At 56.0% G+C, this 26279-nt stretch overlaps 3 protein-coding genes and 1 pseudogene across 7 annotated transcripts; 3 read left to right on the forward strand and 1 right to left on the reverse strand.

The window, feature by feature from the left end:
- The first annotated feature begins 770 nt into the window (after window positions 1–770).
- On the forward strand, window positions 771–1296 carry LOC101725177 (ferritin light chain-like; annotated as a pseudogene).
- Window positions 1297–10970: 9674 nt separating this feature from the next.
- Window positions 10971–12990, forward strand: Gng13 (G protein subunit gamma 13). 2 transcript variants are annotated; one of them, XM_004873837.4, is made up of 3 exons: window positions 10971–11118; window positions 12591–12722; window positions 12835–12990. In XM_004873837.4, the coding sequence occupies exons 2-3, from the start codon at window positions 12625–12627 to the stop codon at window positions 12938–12940; spliced, it is 204 nt and encodes a 67-aa protein (XP_004873894.1). In that variant the 5' UTR covers window positions 10971–11118; window positions 12591–12624; the 3' UTR covers window positions 12941–12990. The 2 variants fall into 2 exon arrangements, with proteins under 2 accessions (XP_004873894.1, XP_021107006.1); XM_021251347.2 differs by lacking the exon at window positions 10971–11118 and adding an exon at window positions 11275–11372.
- Window positions 12956–21802, reverse strand: Chtf18 (chromosome transmission fidelity factor 18). Of its 3 annotated transcripts, XM_004873838.3 has the most exons (22): window positions 21593–21802; window positions 21234–21428; window positions 21002–21149; window positions 20653–20821; window positions 20095–20187; window positions 19953–20005; window positions 19679–19817; window positions 18934–19143; window positions 18316–18413; window positions 17901–18024; window positions 17665–17816; window positions 17362–17455; window positions 16990–17088; window positions 16789–16919; window positions 15987–16134; window positions 14934–15158; window positions 14704–14853; window positions 14492–14622; window positions 13772–13916; window positions 13526–13657; window positions 13234–13291; window positions 12956–13161 (listed from the first exon to the last, which is right to left on the reverse strand). In XM_004873838.3, exons 1-22 carry the CDS (start codon window positions 21681–21683, stop codon window positions 13025–13027), a joined length of 2922 nt encoding a protein of 973 aa, XP_004873895.1. In that variant the 5' UTR covers window positions 21684–21802; the 3' UTR covers window positions 12956–13024. The 3 variants fall into 3 exon arrangements, 2 of the variants coding, with proteins under 2 accessions (XP_004873895.1, XP_087058966.1); XR_015447940.1 differs by lacking the exon at window positions 13772–13916; XM_087202840.1 differs by lacking the exon at window positions 14934–15158.
- A 229-nt stretch (window positions 21803–22031) lies between these two features.
- On the forward strand, window positions 22032–25002 carry Rpusd1 (RNA pseudouridine synthase domain containing 1). Of its 2 annotated transcripts, XM_004873836.4 has the most exons (6): window positions 22032–22150; window positions 22394–22689; window positions 22817–22940; window positions 23075–23177; window positions 23288–23389; window positions 23698–25002. In XM_004873836.4, exons 2-6 carry the CDS (start codon window positions 22508–22510, stop codon window positions 24105–24107), a joined length of 921 nt encoding a protein of 306 aa, XP_004873893.1. In that variant the 5' UTR covers window positions 22032–22150; window positions 22394–22507; the 3' UTR covers window positions 24108–25002. The 2 variants fall into 2 exon arrangements, with proteins under 2 accessions (XP_004873893.1, XP_087058975.1); XM_087202849.1 differs by lacking the exon at window positions 23075–23177.
- The last annotated feature ends 1277 nt before the right edge of the window (window positions 25003–26279 follow it).

The raw sequence follows: 26279 nt of genomic DNA on the forward strand, positions 1-26279 counted from the left end.
ACATGCCATTCGGCCTCCCAGCTGATGGCAGTGACCACCAGCCCTCATCCACATGCAGTGCTCCTGAGAACCAGGTCTCCCTTTCCAGAAGGTCACACAGCCACAAGATCCTCAATGCAGGAGATTCACTGTGGGCAACCAGCAGCCCAGCAACAGCCCGGGCACCTCTCCCTTATTCCAGAGCCCTGAATGCCCTGGAAGCTGCAAGAGAAAACTCTCCATGAGTCTGAGCCTGCCCAAGCCCAGAGGTTCCAAGCTGAAGGTGAAGAGCTCCTAGTAATTTATTTGGCCTAAGTTTCCTAGGAAATCCTGATGTAGCCAGTGTGGGTGATGCTCCTGGGATACTTGCTCTATTGAGTCCACTTTCCAAGTCCTCCAAGCCTATCCCACACCCTTCCCTGGCAGTGCCTCCACCCAGGCCTCTGCAAGTTCCACTGGATGACCACCACAGCTATCCTTAGGAAACAGGTGGCCCACATTGGAGTACACCAGTGTTAAACAACAAAATTACAGCATATTTTAATTCAAAGATCTTAATTGGCATTTATTTTTAGTTCTAGAATTGGGCAGCGCATCCAGTCTTGTGGACCTGACTCTTGCTTCAACAGTGTTTGGTCTTAAGAGACCTGAGGATTTCCTCTTTCGTCTTTCATTTACTGTCTGATCTCCTTTGCAATCACAACCTCCAGGACCATCTTCTCACCCGTCTTCTGGTTCCAGGGCCATCTAACACCATTCTTTTATGGGTAGCTCCTTATTGCTGACCATCCATGACCTCTGACATTTGTCTGAATTATTCCACCAAGGCAGAGATTGCTATCAACCACATTGTCAATTTGCATCTTCGGACCTCCTACACCTACCTCTCTCTACCATTTTTCACATGTGACAATGCAGCTCTGGAGAGCATGGGCCACTTCTTCTGCAAGTTGGCCAAGAAGTGTAAGGGTGCTGAGGATCTCCTGATCAAAACCAGCACAGCAGCCCTGCTCTCTTCCCAGACATGGAGAAACCTTGTGATGATGAGTGAGGTAAAACCCTGGGTGCCATAAAAGCCACCCTGGCCCTGAAGAAGAACCTAAATCAAGCTCTTTTGGATCTTCATGCCTTGTTTTCTGCCAAGACAGACCCCTATTTCCATGATTTCCTGGAGAACCACTTTCTAAAAGAGGAGAAGCTCATCAAGAAGATGAGTGACCACCTCACTAACCTTTTCAGGCTGGAGTAGGCAAGTATCTCTTTGAAAGGTTCACTCTCAAGCCTGACCAGGAGGCCCTGAAGCCTAGCAGTCTTTGAGGGGCTCCTTTACATCACTTGGCTTCATGGCTTTGGCCTGACCCTCTCCCTGTAGCCATTAGGCAGCTTTTTAACCTCTCTGGGGGTCCCCTCCAGATTCTTGCAGGAAAAAAAATCAAGTAACTTTATTTCATAAAATAAAATGTTTCAATGAGCTGAATAGAGGAGACTAGTTCTACAGACAGAAAAGAGCTGAGGAAAGCAGAAACAAATAACCAAAAAAAAATTAGGCATTTCAAAGTCTCTCCTCATGTTAAACAAAAATCAGGAAAGGGCATTGTTTTCTAGCAAGATCCTGCAGAACAGACTGAAGCCAAAATAGTCACTCACTGAAACTGTCACCACCTAGCATGGATTCTTAGCTATAAGTAAAATAGAAATCAGATGTAGGCTTGTTCTTGATTCTGCTATGACTGCCACCATTGTCTACCCTCTTCTTCAGAGCTCTCTAAAGATAAGGGTTCCCATAAGGGTCACCAAGATTTTAACAATTGGCTGGGGGTTCTTGCTCAATTTATACAGAAATCATGAATTGGCAAATTTAGCTCTTCTAGTGTTAACAACCCTGTGCTTTGAATGCCGGTAGTTATCAGCTCTTTTAGTGTTAGCAGCCTTCCTTGCCACTTAGAGTCAACAGCTACCAGCCACAGGAGACGATGGTGCCCAGATATTCTTTGTTGTCACTCTCCAGCTGCCAACTGTCTTCAGTGTTAGCAGCTCCACACATTCCAGCTTTCACCACTAGCAACTGTGGTAGACCAGCTCTTAATGTATCAGCTCACCATGCTCTACTCCAGATAGAAATCATGAATAGGTAGGAATATACTATCCAGAAATAGGCTTTATTAGGACTTATGCTGCAGCATAAAGATGAACAGCATAGCTGGGCACGGCAGCATACACTTGTTATCCATAACTCAGGAGGCTGAGGCAGGAGGATCAATGAGTTTGAGGCGAGCCTGGGCTACATAGTGAGTTTAAGGCCATTCTGGAATATAAAGGAAGGTTCTGTCTCAAAAATAAACAGCAGCTGGGGATTTAGCTCAGTGGTGCCACTCCCTGCCTCGAAAGCGCAAGGTCCCGAGTTCGATCCCCAGTACCAAAATACAAAAAAACAAACAGCACATAGGCTGAATCCACTAAGGATATGGGAAGGTTGTTACCACAGGAAAAGAGATGAGTTTGTGGGTGTGCATGAGCAGTGTCAGACTGTGGAGTCATGGGGAGGGGAGGGGCCACTCACGGCCTCACTGAGGATGGCTGGCTGCAGGGGGCAGAATCATCCGGAGAGGTTGCCGGGCACAGTCAACTGCGATAGGTCCACTAAGGAAGGCAGCTACAGCCAAAGAAAGTATCTACCAGAGAAGCCTGTGGCACATAATGTAAACAGCCAGCTGCAAGGCCTTTGGGGCTGACGTGGGTGAAAAGCCTCGGGCCCTTGTCTCCCGCCTCAAGACCACACTGCTTATCTGACCTCCCCAGGAAAAGCAGCCCAAACAAGTCAGTTTTAGCTAACCTGCCAGTTTAGGGATTTGGCTATCCTCTCTCTCCTGATCGTGGTCAAGGTCACATGGTCGTTTCGGAAGTGACCCTACAGTGCCTGGTCAGCACCTCCTGCAGGTGCCACTACAGCCCCTAGGGACTGTGCTTCACAGGGGAAGCACATTCCTACTGACCAGACGTTCAGAAGCGTCTTGGTGGCCTTGGCCTCCCATCCTCCGGGGGTGGCAAGCCCGAGGACAGCGTGGGAGCCACCTGGCTCGTTCTCTTGGCGGGGCTCTGCCCTGAGCTGTGCACAGATGGGCAAGATGTCGGCGGAAACCACACGGGGGACTTCCCAGCCTCCACTCTCACAGGCCTGCGCCTTTCCTGATCTTCGAAATACTTGACACATGAGATTCCAGAAAACTAAGACAAATGCTGACTCTTGGACACAGTATGATGTCCCATGAACTGGAATGATTACTGCTAAGAGGATAGTAACCAGTTTTCGGATCCATGCCCGAGTCCAATATGGCCGCTCTGCCCACTACCGCGCTCCTGCCCGGCCCCAAGATGGCTACGTGGCCCGTGACGTCACAAAGGCGGCCCCCAGTGCGCCATTCCCCTTCCGGTTTTAACATGGAAATGAACGCCCAACAAGGAAGTAAACGATGTTCTCCAAATTCGAGGATTGGGTTGGTTGTGGAGCCATGGTCTGGTCTTGCCTGAGTAAAGAGACTTCATGAGCAAAACCTGCGCCTGGAAGTCGGATCCTGTGGGCGGTCGCGCACCATTCCAGCCCCCCTGGCGCAACTTCGCAACTAGAAGCGGCAGAGAAGCCCACGTAGATCAAGCGGCTCCCAGCCGCCCCGGCACCTATCCCTGAGGGCCGGCCGGGTTCCTGCTACGCTGCTCAGCAAAGGCGGAGACTAAAGATCTGAACGTATAAAGGAATTCTGCGTCCTTTTCTTAAATTTTAGGCATTCCGAAATTTTCGAGTTGTACCATTTGTGAGCCAAGCGGAGGGGAGCACCCGGGGATCCTCTCCTGAGCAGGTGCTCTACAAGCACCGTCTGGGTGCCAAGAGTGCACCCACCGAACTTTGCTGACAGCCCTGGCAGGACACAGAAACCACTGAGTCTTGGAAGTCGATGGTACCTAATGGTGTGGCCTGCGTACCTTGAGAGGGCCTACGTGGTCCCTGCCCATCCCCACCCTGACCCTCACAGCAGCAAAGCCTGCTTGTCCTCCCAACCCCCCACCATTACCATACCACCTGAGCACTCCTGGGTGGTCTGGGCAGGGTATAGGGTGGTATCCTCCCTCTCAGCCTTCCTGTTAATGGCCCTGGCCACATGATATCTACACACATGTATGGCATCTGCTTCTCAGGGCTCGGACAGCCTGCAGCTAGAGATTAGGTTTGCATGAGCCATTCCCTTTGGAGGTTAGCCACACTTCATTAGCTGGCTGAGCACCTGCTCTGCATCTCCGGGCTGATTTCTACACTGAACTGACTCCTGAGCTCTTCCTTTCTGATGAGGCTCTATCAGCCTGTCTGTACAGTGCAGAGAAACTGGCTCTGTGGGTCCAGTGTGCAACATGCAGGACAGGGAAAGTGCGCAAGGGTTCCACAGGTGTTGTGGAAGGACCCTCAGAGATAGGCTGGACAAGGTAGGTAATAACGAGGGAATCCTGGGGAACCCTCCCGGGTAAGCTGTTTCTACCTGGGAGGAGAAATGAGGCTGCCTTGGGGGTGCTCACAGGCTGACTTGTGGTCTAGGTGGGTGAACCTTCTGGTGCCCAAGCAGGGGCAACCTCTCCAGAGGTGAAATCTGGCCTAGAGAACAGCCCTGGTGGCTTTGTATAGAAGCACAGTCCATTCTTGCCACAGCCTCCAGCTAGTCAGCATCACTCTGCTCAATCTCCTTGTTTTGTTTTGGTACCAGAGATCAAACTCGGGTCCTTGCACTTGTGAGGCAGGTGGCCGGATGACTGAGCTAAATCCCTAGCCCTCTCCTTGCTCTTGTGCTGCAGGAAGCAAGCAACATGGGGAGGGTACTGCAAGTGACAAAGTGCATGTATGAGCATGTGTGCTAAACAGTGACCCTTGAGATTCTCACACAGATGATGTCCCACCCCTCCTGCCTGAGCACCTGGCCTGGAGCTGCTCTGGGCAGGCTGTAGTTTTCTAGGTTCTAGGCTGTGCAGCACCTGGCAGAGCCCATGTTAGAGCATAGGTTACAAACCTGCCATCCTGAAAGGGCTCAGCAGGACAGGGCACTGGAGCCTTGTTCCACTTCCCTTCCAGCCCCCTGTGATCTGGTGTCCATAGCTGTGACAAGTTTAGTCAACAGACTGGCTTCCAAGATGGGCTTGTTGGCCACAGTGAAATGCAAGAGTGCTCAGTCACAACCAGGTGTGGTGGTGCACACCTGTGATCCTAGCACTCAGGAGGCTGAGGCGATCACAAGTTCAAGGCCAACCTGGGCTACACAGTGAGTTCACAGCCAGCCTGAACTTTATAGTGAGATCCTGTCTCAAAAAAAAAAAAAAAAGTCGCAGCTGCTGTAGAAGTCCACAGAGCCAGCTCCATGGTGAGGACCAAGTGCTTCGCAGGTGAACAGAACAGACCTGAGGTGGTCTAGCAGCATGTGGAGGCCACCTGGGCAGACAAGGCCAAAAGGACTTAGCCAAGACAACACCTGACTTCCTCCTAGCCTGGGGCCATCCAAGCAGGAGCAGGGTGCTTGGTGACAGTTGTTTGTTTGCAGATATAACACCCCAAGGGTCCCCCTCCTACACTGACCACCCCCTTGTCAACTTCAAGTAGTTCTGGAATTGGATAGGCATGAGCCAACAGGCAGTCCAGCAGGTCCATGGGCACCAGCAGCCCTCAGCACTGGTGACATCTTGAAACACACAAGTAGAGGGGGTCATGCCACCTGGGGGCATATGGGACAGAAGTTCTATGAGCTCACCAGGCACCTGAATGTTTTCACAAAGCTCAGAAACATACACATCTTTAATCCTACAAGAACACTCTTGGTGACCACTGGATAGTGGTTCTTAACAGTGATAGCAGGAAAGGGTCCCTAAGCACCCCAAGCCCAGAAGGCCTCAGACTTCCAGCTTCAGGGAGGGTCAGTTGGTCACCCTCTGAGCAGTGGCAGGCAGGGTCCTTGGGCCGCACTAGATGCTCAAGAACAAGTAGAGTGCTGTGGTTCCCTGCTCACCATCAACCTGGAGCAAACTGTCCTGAGTGAGCTGACCCCACAGGTGCCTCTACACATGACCAGACCAGAGCGCAGCCCTCCTGGGCAGTGCAGGGGGCAGTGGGGTACAGCTCCACCCCCTCTGCCCTCCCACAGGACATCAGGGGGCCATTCCCCCTCCTGGGTGGTTCCACACACCCCCATCCAGTGCTGCCCATTTGTCACCCTGGCTGGACACCATCCTTGTCTTCAGGGTAAAGCCACACCTGCAGACCCTGGCCCATCTTCAGTGCCTGGGCACCAAGAAAGGAACAGAATATAGCAATGTCCTTGTGGTGTGACTCCTTCCCCACTTGCTCTTTTAGAAAACCCAGTGGTCTCAAGACTGTTTCTACCAGGCTCTCCTGTGAGAGAAGACTACTGTGCTATTAGACATTGTGAGCTTGTGAGATGATCACCAGCCCCATGCACTCAGAAGCTTGCATCACGGGAGGCATTTAAATCCCACTGCCAGTCTTGGCCTGGGTGTTCCCAGTGGGGCCTAAGAAGGGATTGGCCCCAGCCACAGCAGCCCTGAGGATGTGGGACCTTTCCACTCCTGCTGTCCAAGGACAGACTGTGACAGGTGGCTTCAAGACACAGGCTCCTTTCCACCTTGTCTCCCTGTATACTTCACATGCACTTGCACTTACCTGGATGCTGGCTAAAATTCAAGGGCAGCCTTGTGGACTTCAAAGCCATCACCAGGGGCACACCAGTGCAGCAAGGCTTCCAGGTGGGGCAGTTCTAACATCTGGTGCTTTTTCAAACCGACCAGTAATTCCATTGGGCCTAGTGGCTGCAGCACGAGGTTGCCATGCTTGGGCAGAACTAGTTGCCCACGTGGGGTAGGAAGTGGCAGCTCCAGCTCCTGGAGGCTGACTTGGATGCTCAGCTACAGTAGCTGAAGCCCAGAAGCCGTGTTTTGTGAAGGGGGCTGGGTGGATGGTAAGATGCTGTCTGACCTCTCCTAGACAGCCCTGAGCAAATCATTCAACCTTCCCTATCCCAAAGCAAGTATGTATATCTGTATGTGTGTTTTGTTCTAAAACCCAAGTCCCTGGTTTGGGGCTCTTGTAAAATGATAGTCTGAAGCTGCCAGGAGTAGGACAGAAAGTGGTCTGTAGCTGACACCATGGCAGCACAGGGTGGGTTGAGGACTTGAGCCTCTGATGTCCAGCCTCAGCCAGCAGCGGGGAGAAACTCACCCTTCTCCTCAGTCCCTACAGACCTTACAGAGACCTCCTGCCCCTTCCAGCTGAACGGCACTGTTCGGGAAACGTGTAACTTGTTAGTTGATGCTCTTGGCTTAACCTGTATTCAGGCCACCTGGCCAGCTGACCCTGTTAAAGACCTGCCGATTCTGAGGTCTGGAACCAGCACCCCATCCAATCCCCACAAGCTGAGCTTGTTCCACATCTGAGAACAGATGTGTGGGAGGCAGGGGCAGCCACTGCTCTAAGCAACACTGACCCACTGTCCTGAGGAAGGAACAAGCGTCTGAGGGCCCATGGGGTGCAGCCACTTGGCATGGGACTTCTCTTCACAGTTCCCTGTGTCTCCTGCACCCACATCCGATGGGATCTTGGCTTTGCAGGGTCCTTGTTAGCTCTGAGGCACCTGTTTATCAACAGTCTTTCTACTCAGCAGTATCCTCAGGTGATTGCAATTACCTGCAACAACAAAGCTGCTCTAGATTCACTGAGTTAACAGAAACTGCGCTTCCCTGAGATCTGCAACAGGAGAACCCAGGTTCATGCATTGTGGAGCCCCCACTGCCACAGTTGTAGTCAAGGGCTACCCACCTGTGGTTTCCTTGAAATTTTTTATTTTTTGTTCTTGTAAATCTAAATTATTTTTGAAAATCATTTTCAGTTTTTCTAAAATGTTATAGAAGCTGTCTAAATGTTTTAGCTATTTAACTTGGTGAAATACAAGGTTGGTTTTGGGGTGTTTTTTTTTAGCATTTTCCTATTCCCACATTAGCCTCTGTAGTCAGTGTCATGCACCACCCCCCCCTTCAGGGCCTCTCTCAGCATGGCCTTGGCCCCATTCTGCCATCAGGTTCCAGCCACTTGCCGAGCCCTCTACAGAGGCCCATGACATAGGTTCGCTGGGTTCTCTTCTCCTTGGTTTGAGCTCAGTATTGGCCACTTTCTCCCTTTAGCTTTGGGGTTAGGGGTAAGGAACTCTCTCCCTCCCTTGCCTGGAGCCTCCAATGTCAAAACACTGACCCTCTCCAACACAACCTGTCAGTCTATCTCCCCTAAAGACTCCAAGTCAGAGGGAGCAGCAATCCCTGACCCCACCCCGAGGCCACAGTCAAGGCTGCATCCCAGGGAACCTGCTCTTTGGCCTCTGCTCCCTTTGCCAGAGGGGCTGAGCCCTAAGGTTAGGGCAGGGCACCCCTGTGCACTTCTTCTCCAGGTTCAGCTGAGCATGGACTCCTGAGTGACTTCAGAGTACCGGGGCCTGAAAGATAGGGGACCATCTATCCTCCAAGCACCCCTGCAGGCTCTAGGTGTGTCCCAAGCAGGTGGGGGAGATCCTCTATGACAACAGCACATGCTGCCCAAGGGGGTCCAGAATGGCCAGTCACCCTGTCCCCAGGCCTGGCCCACCAAGCACTCTGCAGCTCAGGGTGGCCATTTCTAGGCCAGCAGAAGCCCTGTGTGTGTTCACCTAGTGGCCCAGTTAGTGGCCGGCCCAATTAGTGGCCTGATTTCATAAAGAGGCCCATGGGATGGCTGCTCAGTGACTATATGGCAGCAGCTAATCAGCAAGAGAAACCAATTGTTCCTTCTCAAAAGTCCACTGAAGCTGTGGCCTACAGCTGAGGGGTATAGATTCTGGGGCCCCTTGTACTGACTCCAGCTTGAGAAGGCTGGGCCTAGACACATGGTGGAGGACAAGCCTAGCTTGGGTAGAAGATGAGAGGTTGTAGTCCCTGACTTGGCCAGAATGGGGACTCTGGTTCACAAGAGCAGGTGGCATCTTGAGGTCCTTCACAGGAGAGTGGACAGAAGCCACATGGGTTAGCACAAGGACCTACTCTGAATCCCAACACCTCCAGGACAGCAAGTGTGACCAGGACTGGAAAACCCAAGACATGTGGCAGAAGATGTCCCAACTCTAACAAACTCAAGGGCCTCTGCCTTCTTCAACACCCCCTCCCTTCCCACCTACCCTGGCCCTGCTGCATGGCCTCTAAGCACCTGCCCACCCTACATGGTAACCACCTGTTCCTCCTGATGATTTGGCAGTGGGACCCTCACCCCACCCGGATCTGGCCTAAGGTCACCCCAGGATTCACATCCATCTCAGCTTAAACACCCTCAGGTGACATTTGTGGGTCCAATATTAATTGTAGGAAACAATCTGAAAGCCTTCGTGCTAGTACAGGGTCACTGCCCATCATCCTGAGTGACGTCTGTCCCAGGTCTGAGCCCAGAGTGTCCCCACAGAGCCATGCTGGAAACGCTGCTGCATTCCACTGAATACGAGGCATTCTGGGGTTCTCTGAGGTTGCCTCAGTCTGCTGTGTCCTGGGACCTCTCATATGGCCCTGGACCCCAGCCTGCCCGCCTACCCCCAAGGAGCCCAGTGTTGGAGTGCACCCTCAGTCATGAGACACAGGAGGGGCCCAGGGAGGGAGGAGATAAGCACAGGCCAGAGAGCTTTGGTCAACATATTCATTGCCCACCTTGCAAAAAGGAGCGGCTATTTGCCAAGAGGACTGGTGCTTTAGGCTTAAAGCTTTAAGCTCCCCCACCCCCTAAACCCACAATAAAAATAATCCCTCCACCCCAGTGTGCCCCAGTTCCACAGGTGCCTCCTGGTCCAGCTGTGCATTGATGCCCATCAGGGTCTGGGAAGTGTAGGTGACCCTTTTGTGGAATCACAGCAGGGAAGCCTGATGAATGACTTGAGACCTGGGGCCTGAGAGGATGGGGAACTGTCTGCACACCGAGCACCATACAGAGTCTGGAGGTATCCCAGGGAGGCAGGGTGTTGGTGAGGGGGCCAGGAGGTCCCACATGTATTGCTGTCCAAGGGCACCCAGAATGGCTAGTCCACAGGCTCTTGCTTGTCCCCAAGCACCTAGTGTGGGCTGGTCCAAGCTGGGGGAGGGGGTGTGTGGCTGGCTTTTGTGGGCATCTTTGGGAAGCCTGGGCCTGTCCCTTTAGGGACTGCTGTTGCTGCCTGGGGGCCCCCACCCAGGATGCTGTAGCGTCACCACATGGCCCCCAGGGTGCAGCTCCTCCAAGAGCACACAGGCACACCAGGGCAGCTGGATGGGGACACTAAGAAATGAGCCTTAGGAAAAAGAACAGCCTCAGTCCTGCAGAAATGTCTTGGAAGGTGGAGAGCAGGGCAGTTCTCCACCTTGGCCCCATTATGGGGCCTTGGGAAGGGCAGTGATAGGCAGTCACAAAGGGTCTGTGGCTAAGAAAAAACACCCATCTGCAGGCCACTCAGGCTCCACCAAGCACCTGCCTGCTCCCATACCAAAAGCAGCAGGTTCTTCATACTATCGGTGGGTACTCCACCGGGTAGTGCCTCATTTGGGGACCAATGATTGGGAATGGGGGCAGGGACCAGAGCAGAAGGCAACTTTGCTGAAGCCCAAGTCCCAGGACCTTCTGAGTACAAGCCTTTTGACCCACAGATGCTTGTGAGCAGACACTACTGAGGGTCACCAGAGACCTGAGTCCCTACTCCTCCCAGCTAGCTAGAGGTACCAAGAGGGGACAGAATTTACCATTTGAAGGTCCAGTCACAGCACAAGCTCAGGAACTTACCCGGTGGGTGAGAGATCGCGCAGTCCAGCTGGAGGCCCCCAACCCCACCCCAACCCCACCCCAACCCCACCCCCAGGGAAGCTGGCCCCTCAGGCTTCCTCCTGGCTGTGTGCCCTACCCACTGGGGAGGTCGAGCTTGGCCCAGCCTGAGGAGGCGGCGCCCGCGCCCAGGTGGCAGGAGTGGGCGGGGCACCCGCCGAGCTCTGAGGGCCTCACCAGCCCAGGCTCACTCTGCGCATCCCTCAGTGCTTGTGGTTACTTGGCCCTCGCTGTCACCTTCCAAAGTAAGTCCATTGACAAGTCCCTCTTGCCGGGAGGGAACCGCGGCCTAGGGGTCTTGACCTTACCCAGTTCTGTCCCTGGGCTGATCCCCTCCTCGGGTGGCGGCAGGCGGAGCAACCCCAGCGCTGGTAGCCGCGATGCGTGCCGGGGCCGCGTGTTGTTGTGCGCCGTGCGCGCCGCGCCGCCGTGCGCCGTGGCCGTGGGTGTCGTGGGACGCGCGGGCGGCGGCGGGGTTTGGCGGCAGCGGCGGCGGCAGGTATGGCCGGCGCGGGGCGGATGAAGACCCCCTGGTGTGGGGGGGGGGCACACTCGAGGTTTGGGCTGCTCCTGCGCCCACCTGGCTGTCCGCGTGCAGCGCCACGGAGAAGAGCCAGGGTGGGGCGCGGGAACTTGGGGTCGCTGGCAGAGGCACCCTGCATACCCCCCACTCTCCTGCCCCTAGTCGGCACAACTGCACTGCCCAGGGTCGGAGGTGGCCTCGGAGCGCCCACCATCCATTGAGAGAGGCGCCCTGAGGCCATTCCAGCCCCTCTCCCAAGGCCCACAGAGCCAGATCTGGGGAACAGTGAAGCGAGACTCCTGGTCCCCTAGAACCGGGGAAAAGGGGGGAGCAAAAGGCTGCCTACCCTCACCACCCCAGCTGGCTGTCACTTAGCAGTATCTCAGGCGAGCTCCCCAGGCTGCTGTACCAAGTCAGGTCCCCTACACCTCATGCTACGCACAGTCCAAGTCCTGGGCTTGCCTGTATCCTCAGACTCTCAGCACACACACCTCGGCCTGCGGTGAGATGCAAATTGCAGCCAAATCCTCCCAGCCCAGGATTAACAGACCCTTGGAGTGAGCTCTGTCATGCAAAGCAGAGGGAGGGATGCCACGGGAACAGGCAGTGTTCAGCCCCCTGCAATCTAGTCCCACCTCTCACAGGATAGTCTTAGAAATGGGACCCACAAAAGGGGGGAGGGGACAACACGACTGGTGTGCACACCTAGGTACCGTCCCAAGGCAGGGAAGACAGTGGCCTGTTCTCCAGTCCAGAACTGGGCCTGATGAGGCTCAGGGTGCAAAGGATGGAAAGTTTGCTATGCTGTTAATGAGCTCTGCTGGGGAGGGGGAACATGTGGGGCCTCATTAGTGGGGCCCCATGGGACTCTGGGTCTAGCACCCCCGAACCTCCTCTGTGGCCCTTCAGAAGAGTGGATAGTAGTGTGGCCCTAAGATTTGTCCCAGGTGTGGGTACTGGGTGGCAGCCCCCAGCTACGCAGCTCTGTTGCTTCCTCCTGTGCCAGTGGTGACACAACTAGGGCAATCATTTTTCTTTCAAGACAAAAAATGTTAATGCATGATTTTTTTCTAAACTAAAACCTCAGTATTCAGGTTTAATTGCAGTGTTGGCACTTTGTAATCAATGAGTTTTGGATTGCAGTTTGGGCACTCATCTCTAAAACGTTCACCATCACTATCCTATACCCTCCAGCCCCAGGCTGGCCACTTCTGAAGCCCCTGACGCCATGGAGGAGTGGGATGTCCCCCAGATGAAGAAAGAGGTAGAGAGCCTCAAGTACCAGCTGGCCTTCAAGAGGGAGATGTCCTCCAAGACCATCCCAGAGTGAGTCCTCACCTGCCCACCATACATCTCATTTTCATCTCATTTGTGTGCAGGACCTTGGCCCTGAGACAGGTGTCTCAAGGGCCTGCACTCACTCCTGCCCCACCCACAGGCTCCTCAAATGGATCGAGGATGGGATCCCCAAGGACCCCTTCCTGAACCCTGACCTGATGAAGAACAACCCCTGGGTGGAGAAGGGCAAGTGCGCCATCCTGTGAGCCAGACACAGTGGGTGTAAGGTGTGACTTTATAAAGACTTCTCCAGTCAGTGTCCTCCTGGTGCATTCCCTGTGCGTCTCGTGCTACAATAGGTCCCTGATGTACACGCCCCGCCGCACAGCATTGGAGACGCCCTCGTTGAAGCGGAACCAGACCTCGCTCCTGCCCACTGCTGTGCCCATGTGCCACTCTACCGCATCCTTCTCTGGGGCCTCGGTCTCTGTAGGGACCACAAGGTTACTCTTTAGCCACACCCAGCCCCTGGGGGATCCCCCCACCCACCCCTACACACCTGTACTTGGAGCTGCTGCTCTCCTGACAACCACACGTCCGAAGAAGTCCCTCTCAGGCTGTGGGAAGAGGGTATCAAGCATGGGGGATGGGTGGGGTGAGGGTGGGACACCACCGCAGGTCTTAGGACAGAGGTCTTGAGCCTGGGCTTACAGCTGGGGACACTTTTTCCACTCCATTACCCACTGATCCTATCCCAGCCCAATAGGTTCATCCTTAGGCCTCAGAGCCAGCCCAGCACTCCAGAGCCCACCCAACCCCCAACAGTGGCCTTGCCTGGCCCTGCTCCACACCTGCTCCTCCAGGGCTGCTTTCTTCATGATATGTTCCAGCCGCTGCTCATGGTTGCGCAGAGCAGGTTGCCTCACCTCTTTATCTCTACTACCCGAAAAGAGACCTTCAGGCCCTGGGGCACCCTGGTCCACCTGCAGGGAACACTGTGGTGAGGGCTGGCTGGGCAGAGCCGACACCATAGATAGCATCCACTCCCCAGGCCCCACTTTGCCCAATAGGGTAGGTTTACATGGGGCCTAGCTCACCTGAGGGCCAACCCTAGCATGGGCCAAAGCCTCTGCCCGACGCATCTTTTCCACCTCAATCTCCCGAGCGATGAGCTGCTTGGCCTGGTAGGTGAGGGGCTTTCGGGCAGGCAGCTCAGGGAAGTGGCAGACCTCCTCCACATTCCTGCTCAGGGGCAGGGTGGTACACCATGGCACTGGTCAGCAGGGCCAGGGCCAGAGGCCCGCCTGGTGCCCCAACCCCACACACTAGAACTCTGAGAGCTGGAGTGGGGGATGAAGTCCCACTGCAATTATACCCTGCCCCATGACAGCTGGGGATTAACAACCTTGAGCCTCAGTTTTCCCAGCTGCAAGCAGAAAGATGAAGGAACCTGCCCACACACAGAGGAAGTAAAACAATGAGCAAGGCCAGGGATGCAGAGTCCTGAACACCAGAGCCCTCACTAAGCCACAAAACCCCAGGGCCATTGCTCTGGTACCTCACACACTAGCCCATAGCACCTGGAGAGCTTTCGCTGTCACTCATGAGGCCATCCAACTGGGGGACATGGAGGTTGGGATATGCTACAGTGAGTCAGGTCCCAGTCCTGTGCCCAGGGTGTACCCACACACAACCCTGTCACACCTGGGCAGGGCTAAACTGGGACTGAGCACTCCGGACACCTTGCCATGACCATGTGGGCTTTGGCACCCATCCTGCAGCCCTAGGCTTTCCCCAACCTGGAGCTGAGGACTCACGGCTCCAGCCTGTAGAGGTACTGTCCATCAGGTGTGCGCTCCTGGCGATAGGTAAGGCTGTAGGCAAGCATGGTGCCCACAAGGCTGGACAGCTGCTGCTTCTCTCGGGTACTGTACAGCTGTGTGCTCACCTGGGGGCAAGTGGGAGGTTAAGTAAAGCCAGAGCCACCCCTACCAGGCACTCTACCCTCTGTTCTATGCAAGGCACTCACGGGACGCAGCTTAGGTGTAAGGATGTCCAGGACCAGGCAGAGGGTGTCCAGGATGAGGGCCTGGGGTGTGGCCCAGCTGCGGGTGGCTGGTGCAATGCCTGACACGAGTGTTTGGATCAGGTTTCTTATCTGGCTCATCCTGTTCTGGGCCTGAGGCAGAGATGAGTCAGGGCTGTATCACCAGAACCATCTGAGGGCCAGACCCTGGCACAGACAGAGCCAAGGTGTACCTCTTGCTGGGTGCTGGGGAAGGCAATCCGAGGCACATGGCTGGAGGCAAAGAGCACATGGAAGGCTGCAGGCAGGAAGGACAGGTAGTGCAGGAGCTGGAAGCTCTGGCCGTGGTGAGCAGCCTGCTCCAACAGGTCATCAAAGGCCAGCCAGTCGAGGGCCATGCACACAGATCCCAGGCTGGAGTCCCGCAGCCGTAGGCGCAAGAAGTTGTCAAAAAGGCCCTGTAGGAAGCGGGAGCCTGAGCCTCATCCGCCTCCCAGCATTAGCAGTACTGCAAGACTTATCCCTTCTGCCCACTTCGCAAAGTCCTAAGTGCAGGGCTCAGCTGGAAGCATGAGAGCATGGCCAGGACCTAAGGGGTCCAACCTGAGCTGCCTTGAGACAGGACAGAATTCTGTCTACCCCACCAGGAGCCAGCAGGGGTACAGACCCCATCCCCTACTACACAGCTGGAAGGAAGCCCCAAACTCCCCCGACTTGAGAGTACCATCTGCATAGCTGCACTATGTCCCATTTCATGCTGTGGATTTCCAGATTGGCTAAAGATCCCCAGCCATTAATCCAAAGCTGCTTAGGGTTGGGAGGCAGCTTAGGCAAGGTTTCCTCAGAAAGGGCCTCTGCCACCAGCTTAGGCCAAAACACTAACCTACCTGCTCTCCACCCCATGTACCCTACATCTACAATCTAACCCCTCCCAGGCCCTGGAACCCGATGTGGGCCACAGCAGAGGCCTCCATCCCCAACCCTATCTTGCAGCTGTTCTCAGCCAGCAGGCAGTGACTATAACCCATTGCCAGAGCCCATGCTCCCTGCTTCCCTCTCTCATTCCCTTCCTGGCTCTCAAAGGTCCCCACAGCCTGTCCCTGTCCCTGTCCCTACCAACCCTCAGAGGCCACTCCAATGCACTCTCTATTCCTCCCTCATTCCTGCCTTTTCTCACCACATTCCACCATCCAGACTTCCTCCCAACCACTCCCTTCAGCAATGGAGCACCAAGGTTCCTACCCTAGGCCCTGCCCCCAGGGAGGGCTCACATGGAGGGTAGGTACCTGGACCACTTTCTCATGCTCGCCCGCAGAGGTGGTGACTCGCAGGATGTGGTAGAAGCTCTGGGAGGCCAGGGTCAAGGAGCCCATCTCCCTGTTACCAGGCAGCAGTGTGTGGGCTAGCAGGTTGGGGTCCTGGCCTCCAAGTCGCCTGCAGGAAGTGAGAAAGGTAAGGGTTGTGGCTGGAATAGGGCCCTCCTCACTCTTCTGGATGGGCTCACAGCTCCCACCCCAGCAGTGGCCCCTTCGGTCTTCCCAGTGACACCCTCACCGCCCTTACTGCCCTGGATACCTTATGTTTATATCACCCTGTAGTCACAGGGGACCTCAGTTACCTGGAGAACTCCCCTAAGTGGAACTCCCAGACCTTGGGAGAAAGACCCTAATGTGGACTGACCCTCAGGGTAGGGAGCTCTCAGAGAATGCCACCCATACAGGGCCAGGCTGGGAACTCTACATCACAGACCCAGAAGTCCCTGGGTACCTCCCTCTCTGTGCTTGGGGCACTGACCTGGGTCAGAGCAGACACACAACTGTCCCTACCCACCCGAGGCTTCATGGTCCTCCTCAGGTAGTAGAGATGGGTAAAGCCAGCCAGAGCTGAACCCTGAGCTCCAGCAACACTTGGGGCACTGAGCCATAAAGGTATGGAGACACAGACCCTTGAAGGCCAAGCCAGGCAGCCCCAGGGTCACGGAGATAAGGCTTGTTGGTAAAAGTGATACTGACCTGCACTGGGTGAGCTTCCTGAGGTCCTAGGCACTACAGGCACTTGGGCTGAGGCTAGCCTGGCACACACACCTACCTCTGAGCCCGGGGCAGCTGGAAGACCTCCTGCCACACGAAGAAAAGTCCTTTACGCTGGTCCTTGAAGCCAACATGGGTGGCCTGCACATCTCGAACACTCAGTTCCCACTGGCCACGCCTATGCAGGAACTGGTTGGGCAATGAGGTTAGAGGCCAGCACTACCCACCTTAAGCTACCCCTCCAGACTGGTTACCTTACCTGCAGGGTGTTAATGCAGGCACGAATGTCATTGTCTGCCTTCTCGCAAAGGGCTGCCAGTGCACCTGGGTCAGACTGCATCCCCTGCTGCAGGGAGATCTGCAGGGAGAGCAAGGGTGTCATAGGGGCTACGTGGCCCACCCTCAAGAGCCAATCCCATGGCCACAGCCCTATTCCCCAAGAACAGGGAGGTGAACAGCAGCCCTGTCCCATAGGCTGAACATCCCTGACTGGCCTCTGCCCCTCCCTGACGGCGCACCACCACAGGCAAAGCTGGTCCCAGATCCAGGTGAGAAGAGACCAGGAGAGAGGTCACATCCTTTATCCCAGGTCACCCAAGCAACCCCTGGCTGCCTGCCCTGCCCTACTGACCTCCTGGAGCCGCTGCACCAGCCTTGAGGGCAGAGTCGGTGGGAAATGGAGCAGGAAAGCCTGCTGCTTTAGCTGTCGCAGAGAAGGTGTAAACCTGTAGAAAGGCTGGGTTGTGGCCACACTAGTACAAACACAGGGGCCCAGGCAAGACTATTCCAAGGCTGGGGCAACTCCCCCCACCATGCCCAGTACAGGCCACCCTACTTGCTAGTCAAGAAGGCCAGGGCCGCTGTTTGGTGCAGGCCACCCCTGGATGGTCACTGAGGCTAGGACATCCCATCTAGTGCAAGCCATCCTACTCACTGGTCATTGCAGATGCATATGATGGGCCTGGTCAGGAGGGTACCCTCTGTCCGGCGCCGTCTGCCCCCTCCTAAGGGCACAGCTGGACCACCTGGCTCTGCCTCCTGTGGACCCTTGCGGTTCAGGATGCTCAGGAGGACATTGATGGCAGCCTTTGGGGAGGTATAGAGAGATGTAGTGAGCAGAGGCTCTGGTTCCTGGCCACCCCTGCTCACCCCTACAGTAAGGAGGCCCACCGTAGGGGCCCCATCAATCTCATCAATGACCAAGCAGTTGGGCTTCCCGCTGGTACCCAGTACTGACTCCATCTGCGTGGCTGCCTCAATGCGTGTGCGGAAAGCCTCGGGGCTACGGTCATCACTGCAACAATAAGACCAGGAGAGCGTCCTGAGGCAGTCGGGGTAGTACCCAGTATTCCCAGCAGGACAGCCTCAAAGGTAGGGCTACACCTGCACCCCAGCCACGACTGAACATGGCCACCTCCAACCCCAGTGTCCCCTGACGAAGGACATGTACCACTTACCCAGGCCCTGGCCCCTTGTGAGGCAGGAACAACTGTAACAGGTCTCAAGGCTGCAGCCCAGACTCAATCAGATGCCTCAGGACAGACAGGAGACCAGGAACCAGAACCAGGCCTTCTGTTCCACTTACCTGGCATTCATCTCCACCACACAGTACCCAGCGTGTCGTGCAATCACGTGTGCCAATGTTGTCTTTCCCAGCCCGGGGGGGCCACAGAGCAGGGCCACCTGCAGCCAAGGCAGAAGATGCACTGCAAACCACACAGCCTTGGAAGCAAGTTCAAGCCAGAAAAAGGCTGAAAACCAGGCCTCTCAAGGCTGGGAGCTGCTGGCCATGTCCCTACCCACCAGCCACCAAACAAGAACACTGAGAGTGCTCAGAATCCAAAGCCAGTTCTTCAGAGCAAGAGAAAGTCCTGCAAGGAACAAATTACATTGTGACTTGACAAGGACACAGCCAGTACTCAGTGGGTGGCCAATATCATAAACTACCCACTGTACAGGCAAACCATGTTAGTTAGACACAGAGTCCTTTGAGGGGCATTGGCATTTTCAAAACTGTTAGGCAAAAAGTTTCAAAATTTAACCTCACAATACTAGCACTTTGTATAAACACTGACACTAACTACATCTACAGGCTCTAGAAGCATCAAAAATGCATCCTGGACCTCTGAGGGCACAATACTATTAACTGCTTAGAGGGTAGTCTCGGGCTCAGAGGTCTACATCAAGGCTAAGAGGGGCTCACCTTCTGCCGGGGCCGCCCGTTTGGATCCAGCTCGGCCTCGAGCATCTCTTCCACCACTTGCTCCTGGCTTTTCCACTTCCCTGAGGCCGTGGCCTCCTTGCCAATCCGGGCTGGCTCTACATTGGGCCTGGGCTTCCGGGAAGGCCTCTCGTGGCCAAACACCACCAGGTCCCACAGCTTCAGCCACTTGAGCAAGCAGCGGTTGGTGAACTGTGGGGAGGGAGGAATGGCCTAAAGCAGCAATTTGAACCTTTTAGGCTTTAATGATAACAAACAAGCACCTGTGGCATTTGTGCCACAGGTGTATCACCACTGGCCTAAGGGAAGGACCCTGCCTGCCCCTCACATCAGCCTACTACCATAAGCTTGTGCCACAGGCAGAGCCACCAAGGCTCAGGAAGATGAAGGACTGCTCGTAAGTGGCAGAGGGACTCACACCAGGCCTACAGTCCCATGCCCTGGGACCTCCTCCCCTCCCCAGGGGACTACCAGCATCAGGTGCTACAAGGCAAGAAAGGGGACAGGCATGGGGCAAGAGATACCCTAGACACCTAGACCAGCTCACAGCAAGTCGCAGGTGGCTGGCAGCAAACCAGATATGTGGCGACTATTTCTCATTTATGACCCAATGGGGCAGACCAGAGCCCCCCACTTCATCCTGGCAGCCCACTGGTTTTGCAATACAAAGATCTTCCCTTTTGCAAACAAGGAAGCCAGTGACACCTGAGCAAGAACAAGACCTCACATCATCACTGAGCAGTTCTGTGTAGCGTTGGGGTGCAAATTCATCCACCCAGAGGCAGTGCTGGGATGTGTCTTGGCCATCAGCAGGCTCCTCCATGGGGTCCCTCATGCCCTGGGCTTCTTCCTCTTCAGACCTGAGGCTAAAGGGTATTGTCTCCTGATTCAACACATCCAGGCCTTGACCCCTCACAGAGACCACGTCCACACATACCCCACAAGGGTTAGTCCCAGAACCAGGAAGGGTCCTGAGGAGCAGGAAAGGCCCACCAAGTCACCTATGCAGAATGTCTGAGAGCTGCTGGGCCTCCTGTACCAACCGCTGCCGTCGCTGTGCAAACAGAACAGGATGGGTCAGGATAGCTCCAATCCCATTCCCCCTACTTCCCTGCACTCCCCAGCAAACCTCGAACACATCACCTCACTGTCAACCTGGTCCTTCAGGGAAGCAAAGGAGATACCCAGTAGGTCTAGCCGGCCAGGGCGTCGCCATCGGACATCCAAGAGAGGGCTCTGGTTGAGGAAGATAGCAGTCACCTCTGGACCCCTTCCTAGGTCATGGGATCACCTAAAACCCTTCCCCTCAGAAGCTATGTAGCAGGCTGTGAGTGGTGGGCAGGGTCCCTCCTACATAGAACCGTCTGACCAGGGACAACAGAGGAGGAAGCTACCAAACAGAGAGCAAGTCTAAGGAAGGCAGCTTTAAGGGGTAGAAAAAAGAGGGATTGGGTAGGAGCCTAGATGGTAGGGTGAGGCTGGAAGGCTACGCCATCCCTCTCCCAGCAGTTGCTTTCCCACCCCTGGGCTGCATAGACATACATGCCCATTTCCAGCAAACCAACAGGCAAAAGCTGCTGTGAATCTGCCGAGAGGTCCACAGTGGACACGAGGCCCAGATTCTTTCCTGGGCAGCATCAACCTGCCCATTCTATACAATGGACATTGCCAGCCCCACACTTGTAACTATGCAGTACCCACCTGTACTCCAGTGCCTGTGGAGTCAGGATGAAGCACCAGAAAGGCCCGGTCACCACCTGTGGAGGTCACGTTGATGTAATCCTCTAAGACAGGGGGCCGCCTCAAGACAGGATTCTGAGTGCCATGTAAGGCCTGTGTGAGACCTGCATCTGCAGCAACATCCAGAGGTCTGGGAAGGAACAGGGCTCAGTCTTAGGGACTTGTACCTCCTGTCACACCGGGATGGGGTACCTGTCAGCCACCAACCCCTCCCACAGGCCTCCAATCTGAGGACCTCACCCAGGGAACAGAATTCTTCCAAATGCCTCCTGGACAGATAGGGGGTAAAAGGGTGCCCTAAGCCACACACCCAGAACCCCACAGCTCCTTGGGGACCTCAGGACTCAGTGGGGGGGTTATGTCCCTTGGTGGGGACTCAGGAAACTGCAGATCTTCCATTTCTGGCCCAAAGTTCAGTCTCTTGACAGCCTCCAGCTTGGGCCGCTTGACTTTGGGAGCTGCAGAGGCACAACAGAGGAATCAGAACAAAAGCTCCTTCCCACTTCACTCCCACTTTGAACAGGGACCGCCTGTGGACCTACTGTGGGGCAGGGGCTCCTTGTTGGGGGAGGTAGCCTCCTCTGGCCGCTTTCTGGCACCGCATCTGCTGCTGCCCCGAGAGGCAGGGGGCCAGGGACAAGTGGCGGCGTCCCCTCCAGCGATGGCCTCCTCAAACGTTGGCCTGGGCCCGGCTGCAACAGGAGGTGGGACCCCCGAGGGCGGCAAGAATGGCATCCCTGCAAAGAAAGCGGTTCACCTCAGATGAAGCCCAGGACCGGAGCCAAGCTCCGCCCGCGACATTGAAAGCCTTCGCGTGCCGCCGCTCCCCCGACTTAGGTAGGGCATCACCACCAAGTAGCTCTCCCTGACTCCCGCCGCGCTCCCCATAGCCGGCACCCACCTTCCAGCTCGGCCAGCACCTCGAGCTCCGCCGCGAACTGGCTGTGGAAGTCGTCCTCCACGCCGTGCAGCTCCTCTTCGTAGTCCTCCATGGCGCTCTAACCTAACCCTAGCAGTGGAGACACCACTCCCTTGATACACTCCGTGCCCCGGGTGCTCCGAACCTCCCGCGCCACCGCCACCTCCGCTACCGCCACGCTCTGACCCCACCCCGAGCGTCCCGATGCCGCCAATCAGTGACCAGCGTGCCCAGCGGCGCTCGCCATTGGTCAGCAGGGCAGGGGCGAAGCTGCGCGCAAACCGGCGGGGTGAATCTCGCTCAGTGGCTGCAGTGAAGACCTGGAGCTTTCGCCATTGGTCGGTACAGCTGCTTGTCCGAGGTGAGGCGGGCCGTGGGCGGGGAGAAGGCGGGGAGAAGGCGGGGAGAAGGCGGGGCTGCGCGCACGGGTGGGCGGGCAGAATTGCGGCTCGCGGATGCTGGGGCACCTAGGGTGGGAACGCGGGCTGAAGCCACAGGCAGGAGTGACATCCAGGCCCCGACGGCGTGAACAGGCCGCAGGTCAGTCCTGAGGTGGATAGGGGTGTAAGAGGCTCTCTGAGCTGGGGTTTGTCCATCAGGGCGCTTGCGAGCGGGGCCGTGGGCGCCTGCGAAGGTGGGTGGACTCTCTCTTTGCTCTGTCCACTTAGAAAAGGCCCACACCCCGGCTTCTTCTCCCAGGTCTGGAGTGGCCCAGGTCACGGCGGGCTAACCCCTATCTCCGTGCGCGCCACCGCATCCCTCTGTCCTCCTTTCCCCCCCTAGGATGGGTCAGAAAGGGCTCCTACTCTGAGGGCACACACATCCCGCCTAAAATACAAAGTGCTGCTGGAATTGGAAGGCCCGGGGCTCACTCCTGCCCTCGCGGCAGGCCCTGCCATGGAGCCAGGCAGCGTGGAGAACCTGTCCATCGTATATCAGAGCCGCGACTTCTTGGTAGTAAACAAGCACTGGGACCTGCGCATTGATTGCAAGACGTGGCGGGAGACCTTGACCCTGCAGAAGCAGCTTCGGCACCACTTCCCAGAGTTGGCTGACCCTGACACCTGCTACGGGTTCAGGTATGTCCCCTGCGCAGGTGTCCCATAGCAGCCACTGGAGGGAAGTCACTCGCACGCTGAGCTTTGCCAGGGGTCCCTGGCCACCATCCAACAGCATCTGGATATCACTGCACCTTGCTTTCCATAGGTTCTGCCACCAATTGGACTTCTCCACCAGCGGGGCACTGTGCGTGGCACTGAACAAGGCAGCCGCAGGCAGTGCTTATAGATGCTTCAAGGAGCGGCGTGTCACCAAGGCTTACTTGGCATTGGTAAGAGTAGAGCAGGGGGACCTAGGACTCCCACCTACTTTCACAGGCCTCACATGGCCACTGGATGTCAAGCAGACTTCCCAGTGATGGCAGGATGGGCCACTGAGGTACATGTAATAACCCTTACCTGGCAGGTTCGGGGCCATATCCAGGAGAGCCAGCTGACAGTCAGCTATGCCATTGGCAGGAACAGCACAGAGGGCCGGACGCATACCATGTGCATCGAGGGCACACAGGGTATGACAGCCATGGTTGGGGGCCAGGGCACACATCCAGCAAGGGCCCTGCACAGAATTGCCCATCTGGGCCAAGTGTGGGTTTGGGTTGACACCTGCTCCTACATCCAGGTTGCGAGAACCCAAAGCCAAGTCTCACAGAGCTTCTGGTCCTGGAACACGGGCTATATGACGGCAATCCTGTATCCAAAGTGCTGCTGAAGCCACTGACAGGTGTGTCCAGGGCAGGGCAGGGGTCCAGTCATGCAAGAAAGTGAGTTGAGGCACAGAAACCATGTGGCCTGCCTGGGTCATCTGATCACCTGGGAGCAGCCAGTGATAAGGTCTGCTGGCAGACCCAGAATGGTCTCTTGTCCTGGACCTTGATGTCTCACATATAGTAGGGGACAGAGGGTCCCATCCCAAGGTGTGGCTGTGAGATTCTGAGGCTACAGCAAGGGAACCTGCTAAAAGTGATATAGGCTGGGTGAGGTGTAGGCATAGAGCTGCCCACCTTAGCCTGACCTCCACCTGCCCCACAGGCCGGACTCACCAGCTGCGTGTGCACTGCAGTGCCCTCGGTCACCCTATTGTGGGTGATTTGACGTATGGGCAGGCCACTGGCCAAGAGGACCAGCCTTTCCGCATGATGCTGCACGCATTCTACCTGCGCATCCCCACATTGGCTGAGTGTGTGGAGGCCTGCACGCCGGACCCCTTCCTGTCCACCCTCGACGCCTGCTGGTGCCCTCACACCCTGGTGCAACCTCTTGACCAGCTTCTCCAGGCCCTGCGGGCTGCCCCTGACCCTGGGCCAATGGATGGGGACCCTGGGTCCTGTAGCCCCCCTGTACCCCTACCCGGGCCAGGCCAGGGCCCTCCTGAGACTGAAGCTCAACGAACATCCTGCCTGCAGTGGCTGTTGGAGTGGACACTGGAACCAGACAACTGAGGGCCACTGTGGGGTGCTGGACTCAGCTGGGCCTGAGGGGAAGGGCTAGCAGGGCAAGCAAAGGGCCAGGCAGGCATGACTGCTGGAGGTCTGTGCTGTCCGCCTATAGGATTGATACCTGATTAGGGGGTCTTCCTCCCAGTGTCTCCTGGGCAAAACTCTTCCTGCTAGAATGGCTTTGTGATTCCAAAGTTTCCCCCTAGCAGTGGTCGTGAACCTATGGCACATGTGCTACAGCCAGTTGTTATTGAAACCTCTAAAAGGTTAGCCATCACTGCCCTAGGGCCTCATCTAGCAGACTTAGCAGAGGCCATCTAGCTGGTAGTCTCAGAACTAGGATCTGGACAGCCTTTGCCCGCAAGTGGGTTCCTGCTGGCCCAGCAGCTGCTGCATTTGGTGCCCTACTCACCCAGAGGGCTCCTCACCTGGGCTTTAGCCCCAGGTCCACCCAGTCCTGTGAGGTGTTTCACTCTCTTCTGATCCTCTTAACTTGCAGCCTGCCCAGACCCCATACTGCAGTCACACCCTGTCTCCTGCCTCGCCTTGCCTGCCTCAGGCCTTTGCTTTAGCTGGACTCTGCCCTGGGCCCCGCCCTCCTTTGCCTGCAATCAGTGCTTGGCTCTGATGTGTTGGGCTGTGCGGGGCATCAGCAGAGGCCTGTCCCTTCAAACCCAACATGTATGCTGCTTTTGCTGTGGGGCTTCTGGGCTCCTGGTCCCTGGGTGCAGCTCCTGCCAAAGCAGCACCTGCCTGGCTCCCATAAGGCCACATGGTGTCAGACTCTGCCTTTAGGAAGCAGCCTGGCCTTATCTTCTCTGTTCCTTGCAATAACACCATGCTCATGACTGCAGCTGGGACATAGGATTTGGAATAAATGTTCAGTAACCAATCCCAAGAGTGACCATGAGTACAGTGATCTCAGCTCCAACCCATCCATCAGGGCCCTCAGTGGATCTCAGTCCTGGCTGCTGACCAGCCCTCCCTTCAGGCCATGTGAATTTGGGGCCTCAGAGGCTGAGCTCTTGGGTGCAGAAGCCAGGTGGCCACAGAGGAGCCTGGCCTTCCAGTCAAAGGCATCAGAGTACCAGGCCAGTCTCACCTGGAGTCCCTTGTGGGTCTGCTATGTGCACCACAGAGGTCATGGGGCTGGTTTTCAGAATCAGCTCTGTGACGAAGAGTGTTCTCCTGGGTTGCCTGTCTTAGTCCTGGGTAAGGTCCTAGTAGCAACACTGGGTGGGGCAAGAGGAGGTGCCTTCTGGGGCCCTGGACCAGTTTCTTCACCCTTGGCCTCTTGGGGAGGCTAAGTCCCTACCTCAGGGTGTGCCCCCTCTGAAATGCACCTCCTTAGCTGTCTTCCCACCTGAGGTGACCTGGTTCATGTCCTACTTCCTCTGGGTGTCAGAGGGGCAGCGAATCAGCCTCATGGGCCTGCCTTTTCTTGGGGCAGCAGGCCCTAAGGCTACATATTCCATGGCTTGTTGACCATGGGTACTTCTGGGGGCTGGGCCACTTTGCACCTAGGTGCCCCCCAGACTTTAAGGAGGATCATCTCAAAGCATCCCAGAAGCCTAGCCCTGCCTTGTCCCCAAAGCTAGGCAGGGTTGAGGGCTGACCTCATGACATGTCACTAAGGCCAGCAGCTGCTCTCAAAAGAGATACCGAAAAGCAAGTGGGGCTACCTTCAGTATCCCCCATACTAGGCCCTGCAGGGACAGACAGCATCCCCAGGAGTTGTAGGTGGCCTGTGGAAGGGGTGACAGATGGGAAGGTAGACAGGCAGGCAGGTGACCAAAGGATAGACCCTGTCCTCGGGAAGTCTCCACCTATGCTTTCCCTGAAAGGTCTGTCAGCCACCCTGGTCTCAAAGGCCCAAAGAGCCCCACCTACCCACCATGTCCAGTCCCTGCTCCCATGCAAGGTAGACTCCAGGCTGCAGAGCCCCAACATGAGCCCTACCCAGCCTGTCTGTCCCTCCTCTCCTGGCTGTAGAGTAGACAAGTTCTGGAGGATGTGGAACATCAGGCAAGGCTCCCTAGAAGAGGGGTTTCCTCAGACAAGGCACTCCAGGTGGGGACCACGGGAAATGTGTGCAGGAGTGCTGAAGGCTCTGCCCAGCATGCACAGGCACCAGTACACCACTGTGTAGCCTCCAGCAACTCACTCAGCCTCTCT

Source organism: Heterocephalus glaber, unplaced genomic scaffold (genome assembly GCF_053883595.1).
Source record: "Heterocephalus glaber isolate CG9 unplaced genomic scaffold, H.glaber_assembly_v1.0 deba00001781, whole genome shotgun sequence".
NCBI classification, from domain to species: domain Eukaryota; kingdom Metazoa; phylum Chordata; class Mammalia; order Rodentia; family Bathyergidae; genus Heterocephalus; species Heterocephalus glaber.

Bases quoted from the DNA above. Each gene is read 5' to 3' on its own strand.
- Chtf18 (XM_004873838.3), bottom strand. From the start codon at position 21,683: ATGGAGGACTACGAAGAGGAGCTGCACGGCGTGGAGGACGACTTCCAC. The intron at 21,429-21,592 runs GTGGGTGCCGGC...CTTTCTTTGCAG, and splicing joins GGTGCTGGCCGAGCTGGAAG to GGATGCCATTCTTGCCGCCC. The intron at 18,025-18,315 runs GTAAGTGGAACA...TTATTGTTGCAG, and splicing joins GTGGTGGAGATGAATGCCAG to TGATGACCGTAGCCCCGAGG.
- Gng13 (XM_004873837.4), top strand. From the start codon at position 12,625: ATGGAGGAGTGGGATGTCCCCCAGATGAAGAAAGAGGTAGAGAGCCTC. The intron at 12,723-12,834 runs GTGAGTCCTCAC...CCCCACCCACAG, and splicing joins TCCTCCAAGACCATCCCAGA to GCTCCTCAAATGGATCGAGG.
- Rpusd1 (XM_004873836.4), top strand. From the start codon at position 22,508: ATGGAGCCAGGCAGCGTGGAGAACCTGTCCATCGTATATCAGAGCCGC. The intron at 22,690-22,816 runs GTATGTCCCCTG...TGCTTTCCATAG, and splicing joins GACACCTGCTACGGGTTCAG to GTTCTGCCACCAATTGGACT. The intron at 22,941-23,074 runs GTAAGAGTAGAG...CTTACCTGGCAG, and splicing joins CCAAGGCTTACTTGGCATTG to GTTCGGGGCCATATCCAGGA.